Source organism: Thermobia domestica, chromosome 5 (genome assembly GCF_964235325.1).
Source record: "Thermobia domestica chromosome 5, izTheDome1.hap1.1, whole genome shotgun sequence".
In the NCBI taxonomy this organism is placed as follows: domain Eukaryota; kingdom Metazoa; phylum Arthropoda; class Insecta; order Zygentoma; family Lepismatidae; genus Thermobia; species Thermobia domestica.
Window position 1 is genome coordinate 167,747,323 of NC_137458.1, and position 17,073 is coordinate 167,764,395.

Here is a 17,073-nt window from a genome sequence, read left to right on the forward strand (position 1 = left end):
ATTTACAACATAAGAATTGCGTCTATTTTTGGATCGGAAGAGAAGATCCGAATCTATAGCCTAGGATGCCAGAGTGTTAATTCGGCACCCTCTGCCATTTATCACATTGAGATGTCAATTTCGTCCTCTATACAAAAAATGGGGCAAAACATACACACATCTTTTTACCTTGAACGTGATCCCAAACTAAGACGTGGGGCAAAAGTGGCCAGTCACCGGCGCCATTGCGTATTACTCATTTAGATAGTATGAAAATACAGTTGGTATCAAATTCGGGCATATTGTTATTTGTTGAAGTTTAACATTACTTTTCAACACCGAGGCTTTATAAGACATGGAGCTACAATTAAGGTAAAAACGTAACCACCATAATGTATTCAAATTTTCAATGCTCTCCCACCGGGAAGCGAACCCAGGATCCCGTGCATCAAAGGTACATGCCACTAGATCAGCGGGGAGAGCTAAACTTATTAAATTCAATACAGTTTTGCTTAAGGAAAATAATTTTGAATCACAAGGTACTAGGACGCATAAATACAAGGTGTTTCAAAACAACACCGACAACATTTAGGAGGTGATTCCTGACACCAACATAAGGCAAAAAGTATAGACCAACCTGAGGGCACAAATGCTTCGTTTCGGAGTTAAAGGCATCAGAAAACATGAAAAAATGAACTTTAAAGGTCCATAGCTCCAATACTATGGGACCCACCGCAGTCAGGTCAAGACTTCACTTCAGAACTAGTATGTGCCCTATCCAAATATCCATGTTTCAGAACCCTGTGGTACTTATGCCTTTAACCAAACTCCCTCTGTAAAAACTGTTGCGTGAGTACCGCAGGATTCTGAAACATGTATTTTTGGATAGAGCACATATTAGTTCGTAAGTGAAGTCTTGATCCGACTTTGGTAAGTCCCATAGTTTTAGAGCTATCTACCTTGAAAGTTCATTTTTTCATGTTTTCGGCAGCCTATAACTCCGAAAGGAAGCATTTGTACACCCAAGTTGGTCTATACTTTTTGTCTTATCTTGGTGTCAGGGATCACCTCCCAAAGGTTGCCGGTGTTGTTTTGAAACACCCTGTATAATATCAACATTATTTCAGATATTTGCTGCATCATATTACGTGGTGATACCTTGCGTACGAATTGGTAAAAAAAAAAAAGAGAGAGAGAGAGAGAGAGAGAGAGAAAACTCATTGACAGCCAACATGAATTTGGAATAATCCTGCTGAAAGAAATTGATTTACACAGGACATTTGTTCTGTTAACTATTTAACTTCAAACAATAAAAGTAAAGAAGGAAAAGGAAAACAAATTTGGATGGTGTTACGTTTGATTCTCACGCCTGTTTCTTGTCTTGATGTGAAGTGTGTAACACTAAAAGTGTTGCCATATACAACAAAATTTCTTCGACCTTGACATAAATCGACACATACAGATGCATTCCTAAGTGTATTTGTACTATATTACTACTTTACAGACATTCACTTAAGTAGTAAGAAGCGTTGTGTATGTTGGTTTCCTCGGGACTGTCCCTTTTCTTCACCATTCTCATTCTACCAATTCTTTCATTTATCATCCGTCTCCATTACCCTACAGGACATGATCATGTCACGTAAAACTGAAAGATTTAATTCCATTTATGCATTTACTTAAGTATTTCTTAGTAATATATCAGGGTTCAGGTACCTCTTAACCCTTTGGGGCCTTTGGTACAGATCTGTACCATGGCGTCGACCTTCGGAATTCGCTTTATAAATCTCTAATAAAGATTTTCACATTGGGTTTTTTTACATTCATTCAAACGAGGAAACATCAAAGAACATGTTTCATGGGCATTTTGCAGTCATGCATGCGATGTCTGGGGGCAGAGACGTCACAAACATGGACGAAGAAGAAAAGAAAAGGTAAGTAAATTTTAGAGCATTTTTTAACAATACATTAACATTAGTAATTATTACCAAAATAAATTCAAAAGGGAAATTTGAGTTATACAGTTGGAAACATTTCTTCATTACAAACACAATGAGGTACGAACAATGATCCTACGATAAAGCGTCTTGACGCTAGAGCTTATTGAATAATAATAGATTAGTAGTTATTAGGAAAAAAATTGGTAGGGAAAAAATAGTACATGAATTTTAGCACCAAGACTATTTATCCCAGAATCACGGTTTACACCACGTTTAGTTCGTAAATGAAGCAAATTTTTTTTGTAGCATTCATATGTCCGTGTCGTGTACCTAAGGGGATAAATTCGCGGCAAACGGGGAATTCTTCTTTTTTTTTTTTAATCCCTCTTTCGCACTTTGGGCGGGAATTTTATTTCCTTAGGTACACAATAGAGAAATTTGGCTGGTACAGTTAGAAACCTTATTTCATTCCAAAAAAAAAAAAAAGAAGAAGAAAGAAAAAAGGTATGAAACACAATCCTACGATAAATCGTCTCGACGCAATCTGCTTGACTGAAAGTCTAATATTAACCTAAAAAAGTGGAAGTCTCAAAAGTGTTAATAACGGAACATCATTCACTCTAACCTAAAGAGTAGACAAGTACCAAACAATATTTCGAGATCTAGTACACACTAGATGAGTTCGACAGACGAACATAATGTCAAATCATTACTACTTTATCTCAACATTATCAAAATGGTGTAAAGGTAAATGCTATAACTCCTTATTTCAGTTGCACTTTATGTCTATGTAACAGTGAGGATTACACTTTATGTTTACATGTCACAATCCGATTATGGAGGGCAAGATTGCTCTTTAAAAGAGAGAAAAAAAAAGTAATTTTGTTCGATTCGAATATGTGGATCGTAATCTAGCAAACTAGCCGTGAGCCTACCGGGAAATCATACATCTTTCAGTTCAAATGAAATATATTATAGATGTGCACTTAATATTTCCATGCCAATTCGGTGTGAACGGTGCCAAGTTTATAATCAACATATAACTGCAAAATGTCCAAATGTTGCGAAATGCGGATATTGTACTGGCACTCACGAAACCAAAGATTGTCCAAATACGGGAAAGGCCCCGCACTGTTCTACTTGTTCCAGTGACACACATCCGACCTATAGCTATAAATGTAAAGCTAAACCAGCAGCAAATCCAGAACATCCTGAGATGACTGTCCCACTACGAACAACAGACTCAACAGTACCAGTGTCACAATCCATTACAACTCCATTAATTGTTGAAAACTTTCTCCGTTACATTACGCTTATCCTTCAAAATATATTTCCTTTCCAACGCCAACTTATTCTGGATCACGTTATTGCAGCAGCCTCAGCTATCTTTCAAGTTAATCTGTATGCTACATATTCTGGGCCCTATGTTCATTTCCACATTGTACCGAGAGACACCGCAGTCTAAGTTCATAATGTTTTATGCGATTATGGCTCTTGCACTTCTTTTCATGAACATTCGCTCCCTACCGTCACATCGCATACTGTTTGAGCAATTACTACTTGAGGAGAATATAGACTTCTTTCTTCTGAATGAAACAGCGCTCAAACCAACTACATATATTCGTTTTCCTCGATATAACTTTCTTCGCTGTGATTACCCAGACCATAATGCAAGAGCTCAAGGCGGAGCTGCAATCGGAATACGTAATAAAATCACTCATAGAAACCACTCTATTGCACTGCATTATCAGTTACCAGAGCACCTAGTGACAACAGTTTACCTTCCAAATCTTGCACTAACAGTGGCTACAATCTACGTTCGTCCCGGCAACGTCATTCCTCTTGCATTTTTCACTTACTTGTTTCATCAATTTAGACATCTCATAATATTAGCCGACATTAATATTCATAGTCGCTCTGTACGAGATCAAGAACAGTTTCACGATCATATATCACTTAATTTGCATGGACATGTTTATCAACTACCTAAACATACGCGACCAAGCAGTCAGACGACACCTGACGTTGTTATTAGTACTGTTTCAATTGTCGATAAATGCATCATACAGATTCTGGATTGTATTGGCAGCGACCACCTTCCAATAAAAGTGATTGTTAACCATAAAAGACAACAATCGGAACCAGTTTTAAGAACTATCAAGCTGTACGACAAAGCGAACTGGGATCAATATCGCTCTGATATAGATGTCGCTCTTGCTCCTTTAGAACCACCTACTACTGAATTAGAGCTTGAAGGTACCGTACAAAGCATTGTAGAGGCTATAAGAAATAGCGCTGACCAACATATACCTCAGTATCGAGGTGAAACATATCAGCCAATGTTGCCTCCTCAATATTTGGCTCTCGTACGCAAATCTCGCTATTACTTTCCAGAATACGAAAAAACACGAAACCCGGAATACCTAACGCAAGCTCGTAGGTGGCAAAGGGCGGTGCATAATTATATTGTTGCTCACAAGCGGATTAGCTGGAGCAAAACCTGTAATCAACTGAACACAGAGTCACATCCAACGAAATATTGGAAAAAATTTCACCTTCTAACTGGGCAAAAAGTAAGTTCATCTTATCCCCTTATACAGAATGATCAACCTTTACATACGGACAATGAGAAAGCAGATGCTTTCGCCGACCATCTCCAATCTGTCTTTATACCTCCTACCTGTATTCACCGCAGCAGTCCCAAAGTTTCCGAAGGAACAATAAACCAGCTATTACAGCCTTCCATCCATCACAAGTTAGACAGCAATAATCCTTTAACTCAGGAAATCACTTCTGGAGATATTCTACCCGTCATTAAACGGAAACGTAGCACTGCCCCCGGCTTTGACCAAATATCGTACAGACTTCTGAAAGAATGTTCGGCCAACTTTTTCATTTTTCTGGCTACAATATATACATTTATACTTCGAACAGGTTACTATCCTTCCGATTGGAAGGTATCCAAAGTCTGTATGTTTTTGAAACCGAACAAACCAGCATATTCTGTGCAATCATATCGTCCCATCCAACTAACGTCCACTCTTGGTAAAGTCTTTGAAAAAATACTAGTCTTACGTTTACACCCCTATATCACTGACCATCAACTTTTACCAATTCATCAGGCTGGATTTAGACCCTATTACAGTATAAATGATCAGTTACTTCGCCTAACTACCATCATAACCAACCACTACAATAAATCTCTTCCGTCTTGTCTCATACTGATGGACCTTGAAAAGGCATTCGATCGGATTTGGCACTACGGATTATTTTATAAATTGCTTAAATTGAGTCTTCCTCTCTCATACCTCAGAGTTATTTATTCGTTCATACTTAACCGTATTGCCTATGTCAGCGTCAATAACTCTCTATCTCATCCAGTATTTCCACACACGGGGGTACCGCAAGGTTCTAGCTTATTGCCTCTTTTGTACATTCTGTATGCTTCAGATTTGCCATCTCCAGCGCCGAATACTTACCTGTTCCAATATGCTGACGATACAGCCTTTCTAACACTAGGCAAATCAATACAACATATTAACGTACACTTGCAGACTACGATTACAGCTTTTCTGCAATGGTGTCGTAAATGGCGACTATCAGTAAACGAAGACAAAACTCAGACACTAGTTATTCTACCAACAAAGTGTCGCAGTAAAGTTAGGCGTAATCCTAATTTGTTACAGATACGAGTAGGCGATCACCTTCTTCACCCCTCTAAAACTGTTACATACTTAGGTATCATCTTTGATGATAAGTTGCGATGGACACCTCAGTTACAAAAAATTGTTACGAAGGCTAAAAATAGATTATAACTTCTTCGTCGCCTTGTTGGTCAGAACTGGGGACTGAACTCTAAATTATTACTTAACACTTACAAAGCATTCATGAGGAGTGTCCTTACTTTTGGTCACGTAGCTTGGTGTTCAGCCCCACAAAAATTCTACAACAGACTTGAGATTCTAGAGCGACATGCCATTCGTTTAGCATATCGGATCAAACTTCCTTATCACAATACTGACCTATATGATAAAATTGACTTTCCTCCGCTCGTTCACCACATTGCCAACTTGCGTGAGAAATTTATAGCCAAGAATCTCCAGAATCGTAAGGATATATTTCTTGATACAATATTTACAGACTTACAGCAAGAATCCGCATATAAATACTGTTATACACCACTCAGCGTCCTGGTTACAATATATCTCCGCAATATTCCAGCAGATCATCATCACACAGCATTCTTTCGTCACCAACTTATCCAGCAGCACATTCCTCATCTTTTCCCATCATAGCACTGTTTCTCCACACCACTAATAAGGGCTATCCATATGTCTTTCATCAGTCCTGAGCCGCCCCAGGACAGAAGATTAATATGCATTTGTCTGTTCTAACATCCATCTACTGTGTTGTGACGTCCAGAGCACCTCACTCATCAACATTCATTTGTCATCATCATATTTCCACTCACAACAGCGAATGCTTACCCAATTCATATCAACCTCTAACTAGTCCTTTGAACGATTCTCACAAAATATCCGTTCAGATTTAAAAAAAAGAAGTAATGACATATGGCAGCAAAGTAACCAAGGAGTGCCCATGGGTCCCAGATCTCCCCGTCCCCAGTAAAATATGGTGAAACGGAAAAATACAACCTACCAATAGAAGATGAAATAGCTTAGCAAATTTTCACATTACTTGTAAAAGTGGCAACAGTCTTCCGTCCTCCCAAATGATTTTCTGTTTTTGTAGCTGGTCAATGGTGAGGTCATTAATAGCAAAGGACGTTAGCTACGATTTGTTACGAAGTATGAACAAAACCATTAGAGCTGTTTCGTTCAAATCAAGCGGTCAATGAAAACTCACTCTCAGGAGTACACTGTTCCACTACACTAATCTTTCATCTAAGATACTACCATTGATAGTGTTATTTTGTAAATTAATTAAAACAGATTTGATTTGCATATTTTGAACAAAATGATTGGAATTGTTTACGAGAAAATCATGAGAACAGAACTCGTATCACCAGTAAACTATCCTTATTTGGGATTCTCTTCAAAACTTTTTAAGTTATGGATAGGACATCTAAAAATAGATTCCGAGGTGTATTGAAGTAATGGAAGGTGTAATCTGTCTTCGAAAGGAAAAAACTCTTCTTGGCTGAATGTGTAATATTTAGGGTTGTTACGAACACTGTGTAACTTGCAGATAGATATCTATAGCAGTAAATAAAATAATTAAGGCGCGTGTTAAATCTACCTTCCCTGTTCTAACTTATTAAACAATAGTGTCATTTCAGGTTTTGCCAGTGGGACGGAGAGCAAGATTTTATACCAATATAAGAGTTTCTTATTAATATATTAGCATATAATTTATTAAAAAGCATGTGTTTCTCAAACTGAGAGGGGGGAGGCAATTGCTTCCACCTGTACTTGCCCAAATGACGCCCCTGTTATTAGAAACTCTGTGCGTTGCTGCACATTAGTTGCAGCAAAATATTGCGTTTTCGTTCAGGTCAGAAAGTACGGTGTAGCCAATGCAAGAATACTTGTGATAGGAATACCTAAGCCTTTTGTAAATATCAAAATTGAGGCGTATAGTTTCTAAATCCGCCATCTCCAATTTTCAAAAAAAGTAGATTTACTGGTATTCCTTTCCATGCCCGACACGATGGGAGAGATTTTTGTCATTTGGTAGTTATAATGAATGTCCAGAAAGCAGGAAAGTATTTCTAAAAAGAAAATTTTATCTCACATACAATCTGGGTTATCAGTTTTTCCTGTTTTTCACGAAACCTTTTATGAAGGAGATGGCGGATTTAGAAACTATACGCCTCAATTGTATTCTGTGAATTAAAAGGTAATATTGTGCTTTTCTCTTTGAGTATGTGAATTACGTTTGCTCTTAAATGCCTTGAAGTTTCAACATGGGAAAAACTAATGTTTTACGGAAGAGAGAGATTTTCTATGCTATAGAATGGAAATTATCTGGCGTATTACGCTTGTAGTACAGTGTGATAAAACTGACTGCGTCTGTGAGCAAGTAAAGACAGTTGTAGCTAATTGATTGCACTAACGAACCATATGCCCTGAAACCTGGTTAATAGTTAGTGATTTGTTCTTGTCTTGTCTATTTCCTATTGTACCGTAAGGCAAAAAAAAAAAGAAAAAGAAAAAAGAAAAGAAAAGAAAAGAAATAAAGATTAAAATAAATTGTTATATTATAAATTTTGTTATATAAATTATAAAAGGAATAGTGATTTTTTAAATTAAATTAGAGAGTGAAATTAAACGAATGGTTGCAATTTTTTATTGTTACAATTGATAATATTTTATTAATGAAACAATTAATTTACAATGGTAGTATAGTGGATTTTTGTAACAATATAAATTAGTTAATAGTAAATATTTAAGAGCATTGAGTTTATAACTAGACATAGTATGTTATTTTAATTGCATAATATATAACTATAAATTTATTTAATGCTAAGCCAATTATGACATAAATAAGCTGAATATTTAAGTATTTAAATTTGCCTGTTACTTTTAGAGACCTCCTAATATCATGTTACATGCAAAATAGACAGTTAAAGTTTCTTGTAGTAATACTTTATCTTATTGCATATTTTGCTTGGTTTTCACCAGACAATGGTATTTGTAATTTCCTATAGACCATTCCATTGCGATGCTGAATGCAGGATCCAGAATACAGAATGCAGAATTATTTTTTACTTGCAAACTTGGTTATTTTATATGGACTATTGTCCTTGTTTGCCTTAATTATTATTATTATTTTTTTTTTTTTTACTTTGCCAAAAGCCAATATAAAAATTTACAAAATTTTGGGAAAGTCCTAATTACACTTTTTGAAAAATATTGTTCTTATTTAATGATGTAAAAATAAGTATTTTTCAATTTTAATTTACCTTGAGGTTTGTTTTCGTTTTTTTTTCTTTCTTTTTTTTGTAATTTTATTCAAATATTAATTATTATTAAAAAATATTGTTATTTAACTACAAGTAATCTTTAATTATTTTGCTTCTGCTGCCAACAATTTTTTAATTACAAATACTGTCCTTGTAATTTTTAAAAATAATGTTATGCACGTATTTAACAATTAAAATATTACAAAAACTTTGTTCCATTTTCACCTACCAAATTGCCATTTTTATAAATAAAAATGATATTTTTTTAAAATTTTTAGTTTATGGTTTCAATACACTATTCACAAAGGAGCAATAGGCTAATTGACATTTTCGGTTGCAAAATAATTTTGCACCACTGTGTTTTCGCATCTGTACTGATTCGGATATTTCCCTAATATTTCATTAGCATAATGTATTCCAAACTACCATCAATATTGTGAATAGCTTGTGAAATTAGCGCCTCTACCGTAACTTCTCCGTGAGGAAAGCATGGAATTAACAATGTTTAAAGTGGTTTATGAAACCATCATACTTCAAAATGTTTATTTAAAAAACATTAAAATTACTTTAATATTGAATCTATGTGGTTCCAAAGTTTTTAGATATAATCAATCGTATGAACCTTTCGATCTACATTTGAAAAATAACGTCATGGTTTAATAGTTGATATTCGTAGGTAACGGATCTCAAAACACAGTTAAAAAGTTAAAACATGTACTCCTACTTAATAATAATAATAATAATAATAATAATAATAATAATAATAATAATAATAATAATAATAATAATAATAATAATAATAATAATAATATTTAAAACACTATTTCCTAACCTGGTGTTCAACAGTACAACACCATAGGGTCTAAGCCCCACTGACAGCGATTGCTATATGTACTGCTTCATTAGCATACATAGAAATAAACATACTTACTTTTAAAAATATCTGTTTTAAATACTGTAGATCAGTACTAATTTTCAAATTCGGAGCTTATACTAGGAATCGATTTCAAAACAATGGACACCAAAGGAGCAAATTGAATCTCATTACTTTCAGTCCTAGTTCTTTAGACATTGCCAAATAATTTGTCTGTGTTCTAACCTAAGTAGCAAGATGTCCTACATTTCCTCTGCGTGTCCTGCATATTAATTTTGCGTCATAACGTTAAAATATCTTACATTTATAGATTTTTGTTTAGATTATTTAAGCCAAATATCATTCTAATTCTTTGTACAAACTTAGAATACTTTAGATATAGCAGTGTGGCTGCACGGGAAGGAAATTATGGAAAATTTCCCCACCCTAGAATCCTGTCGGTATCAAACCATCAGTGACTGATAGTCCGGGACCCTTCAATTTTTTGAATGCCAAAAATGATTGGAGCTATTACTTATATATCTTTGAAAGTTTATAGTAAACTCATGACATAGCTATCATAGTTTGGGTCCTGGTTGCCCCACAGTTCTACCTTCTAGATCCGCCTCTGCAAGCCTTTCAGACCCCTCTGAAAGCGAAAGATTTCTAAACTAATATTTTCACATTGAACTGGAGGCGCTCATGAATTTACGTGTGTTTCTCGCATTTCAGTACTGTTACTGTTTATTAAAAAAAATGGTGCGGATTCTTAAAGAAATTAGGATTCAGCTCCCAAATATCGTACCGATCAGTATAGTTCAGCTCTTGGAAAAGCTATTAGTTGATAGTAACTGTTCACATTTCATGACATTTTCGGTTCTTGCTTTTTGAAAGATCGAATTTTGAAAATCGAAACTGGTTTTCAGTTTTAGAAACCAAAATCGTTTTTTTTTCTGTTTTAAATTCAAACATCTGTTAAAATTGAATTTAGGTTTTGAAATAATAAAATTTGTCCAAACGGCTACCTTTGAGCTGGATCTTCAGCTTCGGGAACATGGTGAAGCCCACAAGAGTCCAACCTGGTGAGTGGGGTGGGTGCGGGAGTGCGATCATCTTGGTGCTGGTGAGAAACTCACGTATGAGGAGAGCATGGTAACAGAGTGCATTGTCGTCGTAGAGCAGTCAGTTTTTCGCGCACCACAGATCCGACCGGTTTCGCCGAATGTCCTCCCTGAGACGCCATGAAACCTGGCAGTGGAACTCGCTATTGACGGTCTGGGCCCTGGAGACGAATTCGTAATGCATAATGCCGCGAATTTCATAAAAGACGATGAACATATACTTGGTCGAGCTGCTGATCTGCCTCGCCTTTTTTGGTCGTGGCTTTTATACTGTGAAAACAGTTGTTTTTTTCTCAGGGTTGTACCCGTACAACCAATTTTCGTCACTGGTAATGATCCTCTAGATGAAGAACAGGTCATCCACGGCATGCTGACGGAGTTCTTGGCAGACTTCGATGCAGTGTTCCATCTGCTCTTGGCTCAATATCTTCGGGACGAACTTGGTAGCAACACTTCACAAGTTCAAGTCACACGTAATGATTGCTTACACTCTCTGGTATGACGCACCAACAATAGTAGCAATGTTGTGGATTGTTCTTCGAAGATCCTCATGCATAAGCTGCCGAATGGTTTTGACATTTTCAGATATTCAGCTCGTTGAAGGTCGTCTTGATCTCTCTTCGTCTTCCAGTGATGTTTTTTCCCTCTTGGTGCGCGCGTGCTCCTCGAAACAACTCGAACGACTCATTTCAACATCGCCGTAAACTTGCTGAATCATATCAAGCATCTCAGTGGTAGATTTGCCCAGCTTCACACAGAATTTTACGTTCTCTAGTTGTTCTAACTTGCTGTTAATGAAATCGCAGACGTGGTAGCATATGTGGTCAGAATAGCAGCTACCCCCGATGTACGGACGATGTCTCGTGGCACACTGACTTACGAAGGACGGTACTCCCTGTGCTTGAGCTTGCAGCATTGTGCTGCAGTCTGCTGGCTTGTCTCGAACTTTTCGATATGACATCGTATACCATATTAAGAGCCGTAACAAATCTCTTCGGGGCCCCGGTGCAGAAGGGTACTTTTGCTCCCCCTCCCCCCCATCAGTTGGCTGATTGAGAACTGAAAATAAAAGTGAAAAATTTCATTTCTTTTCATTCTTTACTGGAAAAAAACTCCCAATCTGTTCAAAAAAAGATAAGAAAGAAAAAATATGTTCAGATTTAGAAGCAACGAAACCTTTCACAACTCACACGTGCTGCCTGCTTTTCTTTTCTTAACTCTTTGTTTTGTGTGTGTTTCAATAACTGACTGGCACATCTGTTTCTGCTGCATTCATCAATAAGTATTTTCGCCTGTATAGGGTAAATGTGCCAGGCCTCGACCACCTAACTCATTTTCTTATGGTCCTTTATCGTTTTTCACTCAATGGAACAACTTAGGAGGATGCAAGTAGCTCACATATGATCCTAAAACTATATTTTATCTATACTTTATCCAAAACTGAAATAACTTATGCCATTTATGTAATATTCTTCAGAAGAACACCAGTAACTGATTTCTTTTAGTGTTCGACCATTTTTCGTTAATGTTCGACCGCCTAATGTTTAGTCATCGACCACTACTCGGTTAATGTGCTTTTAATTACAGTATGAAGGCTAAAGCATAACTTTACCAAACTAATAGCATCTGTAGGTGTTACATCATTAGTTTTTCAGGTATCACTTCGCATTTTCGCACAATAGTCGCTGAGATTAAGTAATCTTGTGATAGTTTTGTCAAGAAAGGGACCACCAAATTCATTTAAATTCAGTGGAATGCACCACCAAACATGCTTCGTCTTCTCTGCGTTGAAGGGGTATAAACCCCATCTTCTAAACTCGTTTTTAATTACTAATTGTGTTGCTACCTTGCATATCAGTCTTTTAATTAGTGGTGCGGAAATAACACTTGTAACATTTTACTCAGTTTCCATGTAGAACTCTCGAAAACGACTTGAACACTGATACGTCACAGGGTTGAAGAATATGTGTGCTGTTTGGTGGAAGGCAGTAGAGTACTATAGCATGGCTGGAACAAAATTCGTTGACTTCCATTGCTAAGTAAGTCTTATGGCCGTCGATTAGCAGAAGGACTGGTTTCTTAATAGAGGGATCATTCACCCATTTTAGGAAACCGTTTGCTATCCATTCGTAGTGTTTCACTTCGCATCCAGCCGCTATCTGACCTGACTTGCCTATGAAAATCTCTGAAGAAACTGCACTGATAACGTCCTTTGGAAGATCTCTTACAGGTATACGACCATCGGGGATACAATTTCTCTTGCTGCGGAAAAAGTGCAAAACAGTGTTAATGTTTCTTTCTCGTTGCCCTTCACCTCGTACATATTTTCCCACACTTTGGACCCCAACGCTTTTCTTGATTTGTGACGCAGTTAAAAGCTGGATTCATCAGCATTAAATATTCGCTCAGAATCATTTAGAATACCCCATTGTCCCGTTTCTTTCAAGTATTTTTCAAGCTCCTAAAACACAAGCGAATGTTTCCCTCGGTTACAGCATAACGCGTTTTGTTCAAAGTTCAGGAACACGATTTGTGGGTGTCTCCTCAAGTAAGTGTAGTACGATTTTTCACCGGCTCGATTGTCTTTGAACGGCGTTTCGCGTTTTTCTGAATCGACAATTTTTTAACACTGTTCAGAAGATCGTATTTCTTCTGTAGAAAGCCCTTTTTGCTTATATTAAGGAGCCAGTTTGCTAATCCCTCTTCTCCTTTCTGTGTTAGATATGGTTCTGGATCTATTTTTCGCTTTTTGGGACTGTGACCATGAAATTTATCCATCAGCGTTACCCGAGGAATTCCATAGATTACTGATGCCTTCCGTATGGAGCGTTTTTTTTCGACAAGCCTCCAGAGCTTTTTGTAGATCCTCGTTTGAATAAGCTGGCAGTTTAAGCTTAGGCTTACTCACTCATTATCTCTGAAAGAAACAAAAATTCTTGAGGACATGCAAGGAAAACAGATGTATTCCAGACGTAAGCTGATAGTTGCTATTCCGCTAACAATATTTGAACGCGTTCCACGACGAAGCTAGACGAATTAGACCTAATATAATAAATTTATTATTCAAATGAAATGTCATACCCTAACAGTGCCGTTAATTTTCCATGAAAATGTTGGGAAACTACATGAATATTCAGTTATTTGAATTTATTTTATGGCCTTTAGGCATCTACAGGTCCGACCGGGATAGGGTGGGGGAGAGGATGTTGGAAGTTAGACGGCCAGGGCCTATATTGAAGATACCATCCCAGCATTTGCCTGGTATGACTGAGGAAAAACCCGAAAAAACTCAGTCAAGATGGTCGACCGCTGGGATCAAACCGAGGACCTTCCGAATCCTAAGTTCGAAATGCGAAATTTCGTCTCAGCCGAGACATTCAGACTGAATGCTCCTCGAGCCAATTGGAGGTAATCCAATCCTGACAGGGACACGAACACAGAAATATCGAGAACAATTAAAAATACCCTTGCTCTTGGGAGGGATTCGAACCCTCAATGGATTGCCTCTTTACCATTACCACTGAGCCACGGCCATTAGGTGAATATTCATATATTAACGGCAAGACTCAACAGATGATTATACAAATGTAAATTGACCACTGAATTAGTGTTTGAATCAAGAAATTCTGCGAGAAAATAGAAACGCAAAGCATGGCCGGACACTGAGAAAGAAACAGCTAATCTTTGACCAGTACAAATGTGTTACGAAAAGTAGTGGTCGAACACTAGTAAATGTTTTCGTATTCCATTATAACTTCAGAATTGGTAACTAGGAACTCATTTCATGCAGATGAATCGAAAATTAGTCGTTATTGATATTTCTACAATTTTTTAGTGCTCGACCAGCCTGTGGTCGAACACTAGTTAACAAAGAATATTTCATAAGTCAGTGTCCGACCACTACATTTTATTGATTTATTCTTCATACCTTACAGTTATCACTAAAATTTAATTACTAAAATGTGCTCTACAGTTCCATGTAACAGAATAATATGTGCATTTCTTACCTGGTGAGAGAAAACTATGGAAAAGCACGAAAAACAGGGCGCTGTCGTTCCCATTTGCAACAGATTAAAGTTGTCGAAAATTCAGTGCGTCTTCCGTAGGCATAAATTTGATTGGCTATTACCGAACGCATGTGCAATATATTTTGACAGTAGCTTTGTGATTGGTTCAGAATAAGCTGCAATTCAATTATAATGGAAAAGCATGCTTTTTCATCGGAAAATAAGCCTAATATATGCCTTTGAAGTGAAAAGTGGTCGGCAAGTAGGGGGTGGTCGAAGACTGGCACAACCATCCTACTTCAACTTGAATACGAATGTCTGTATTTAAATTTCTTTCACCCTATTGAGATTCGATGAACACGTACTTTCTTTACTTTTCTTTCTCTCTTTATCTTTCGAAAAACTAAAAATGAAAATCGATTTTGGTAACCGAAACCTCAAGTGGGATTTGGTGCATGGGTTTACTCGGGGTCCTCCCGTTTCCTCCCACTTTATTCATTCCACCATTTCATTCGTTTCTCATCATCACCGTTTCCTTAAACCTGCACGGCATAGCCGTGGGACATAAAACTGAGTTTTTTTTTCAAACCTAAACCGAAAATCGATTGGAAAAGGAAACTTTCTTTCTTTGAAGTTTCAACTTCTTCGAAAATCTATTTTTGGTGTTTCGAAAAATCAATTTGAACAGCACTAGTCGATACTATCCTTCCCGAAGTCTCGCTCCTGATCTGCCACTGGACAAAGAATCATTGAAAGAGCTGCTGTTTATCAAATACAATGACCATATTTTCAGTGAAAAGTTTCTTATTAAGTAATGTGCTGAACATGAGTGATTTGATTCCAAAAAATCCATTTACAAAATATTTTTAGTTTTGGCACAAAAGTCTGTCTGTATTTCAGGCCTTGAAGTGTTCATTTTGAGCAATAGTCATGTGTGACATCTGCACTCTGTCAGTTGAAAACTTTAGTGTATGACTACGTGCCAAATCAAAAAAATAGGTTGGCTACTCTGCACCGGATGGACAAGTGCTGCCCTCTCCTTCCGTTCCCACGACGTAAATTGAATCTCGTTTGTTCCGTTGTTACACATAGCAGCAGCCCAGAAAACATTGCGTGATTACATCAAATCCTTTTTTTTTTTTTTTGTATTTATTTTTTTCTTTCCTCCTTTGTCCTTTTTTCTGTTTAGGGAAAGGAGAGAAGTAAATTATTTTGTAGACAGATTTAGTGGCTTTAAGTACTTATAGTCAAATGGTTTGTTTCACGACAGCAGAGGGAGAAAAAAGAGAAGTTTTGTTATGTAGACGAATTTTCTCACTTCTTTCCAAACGAAGGTCACGACATTTTCTTTTTGCTGTTGTATTATCCCTACTTGACCTTATGATTATGCTATGTTACAGGAATATGTTAAGTGAGTGAATATCTGTCCATTTATCCTGTCACAGAACAGAAATACGTAAAACAGAGAGAAAATGTGTATGCTAGTTATAACGCGAGCTCTCAAAATAGTTATTTATATTATTATTATTATTATTATTATTATTATTATTATTATTATTATTATTATTATTATTATTATTATTTAGTTAAAAGTAAGTAATCCTGCCACGATTAGAGTTGTCATCCCAGTTTTTCGGGGTTCTCACCGACTTCGAGTTCACAGTCCCTGTCAGTGGTGAATCTAGAAGGTAAAATCTGGGGGGCCAGCCAAAACCCAGACTATGATAGGTACACCATTAGTTTACTATAAACTTTCAAAAATATTTTTTTAAGAATAGCTTGAAATATTTTTGTCACTCAAAAAAATTGGGGGCCCTAGCCTCCCCAGCCTTAGGCTAGATCCGCCACTGGTCCTTGTGTTTCTACAGATTCATTCGAGACAGTCACATGCTCTGATTTTTTTATCACGGCAGGGAATTTTTAACGTTATGTCCAAACTGTCAGGATGGTAATACTAGCAATCGCGAAATTATTTCTTGTTGAGTTGTACTTGGATAATGCTGGTGTTGAGAAACTGTATATAGTGGACTAGTGGTTAATTATATTCAAAGCATGGGGTGTTCCTAAAAATGAATATCGAGATCTTAATTAAGCGTATCTAAAATAATGTGTGTGTGTTTGTCTGTCTATCTGCATGTAATCAACTTTTCACATAGAAAGAAGAAACCTAGAACCATCAAATTGTGTACACAAATACATCTTTATCAAACTTATTTTTGAACGAAGCCTTTTTTTTTATTTCCGACTCAGG

The 17,073-nt window shown here is 36.8% G+C and overlaps 1 protein-coding gene across 1 annotated transcript; it reads left to right on the forward strand.

Moving 5' to 3' along the window:
* Positions 1–3,403: 3,403 nt before the first annotated feature.
* On the forward strand, positions 3,404–11,317 carry LOC145685307 (uncharacterized). Its single transcript, XM_081757679.1, has 2 exons — positions 3,404–4,773; positions 11,113–11,317. The coding sequence occupies exons 1-2, from the start codon at positions 3,404–3,406 to the stop codon at positions 11,315–11,317; spliced, it is 1,575 nt and encodes a 524-aa protein (XP_081613805.1).
* Positions 11,318–17,073: the final 5,756 nt, after the last annotated feature.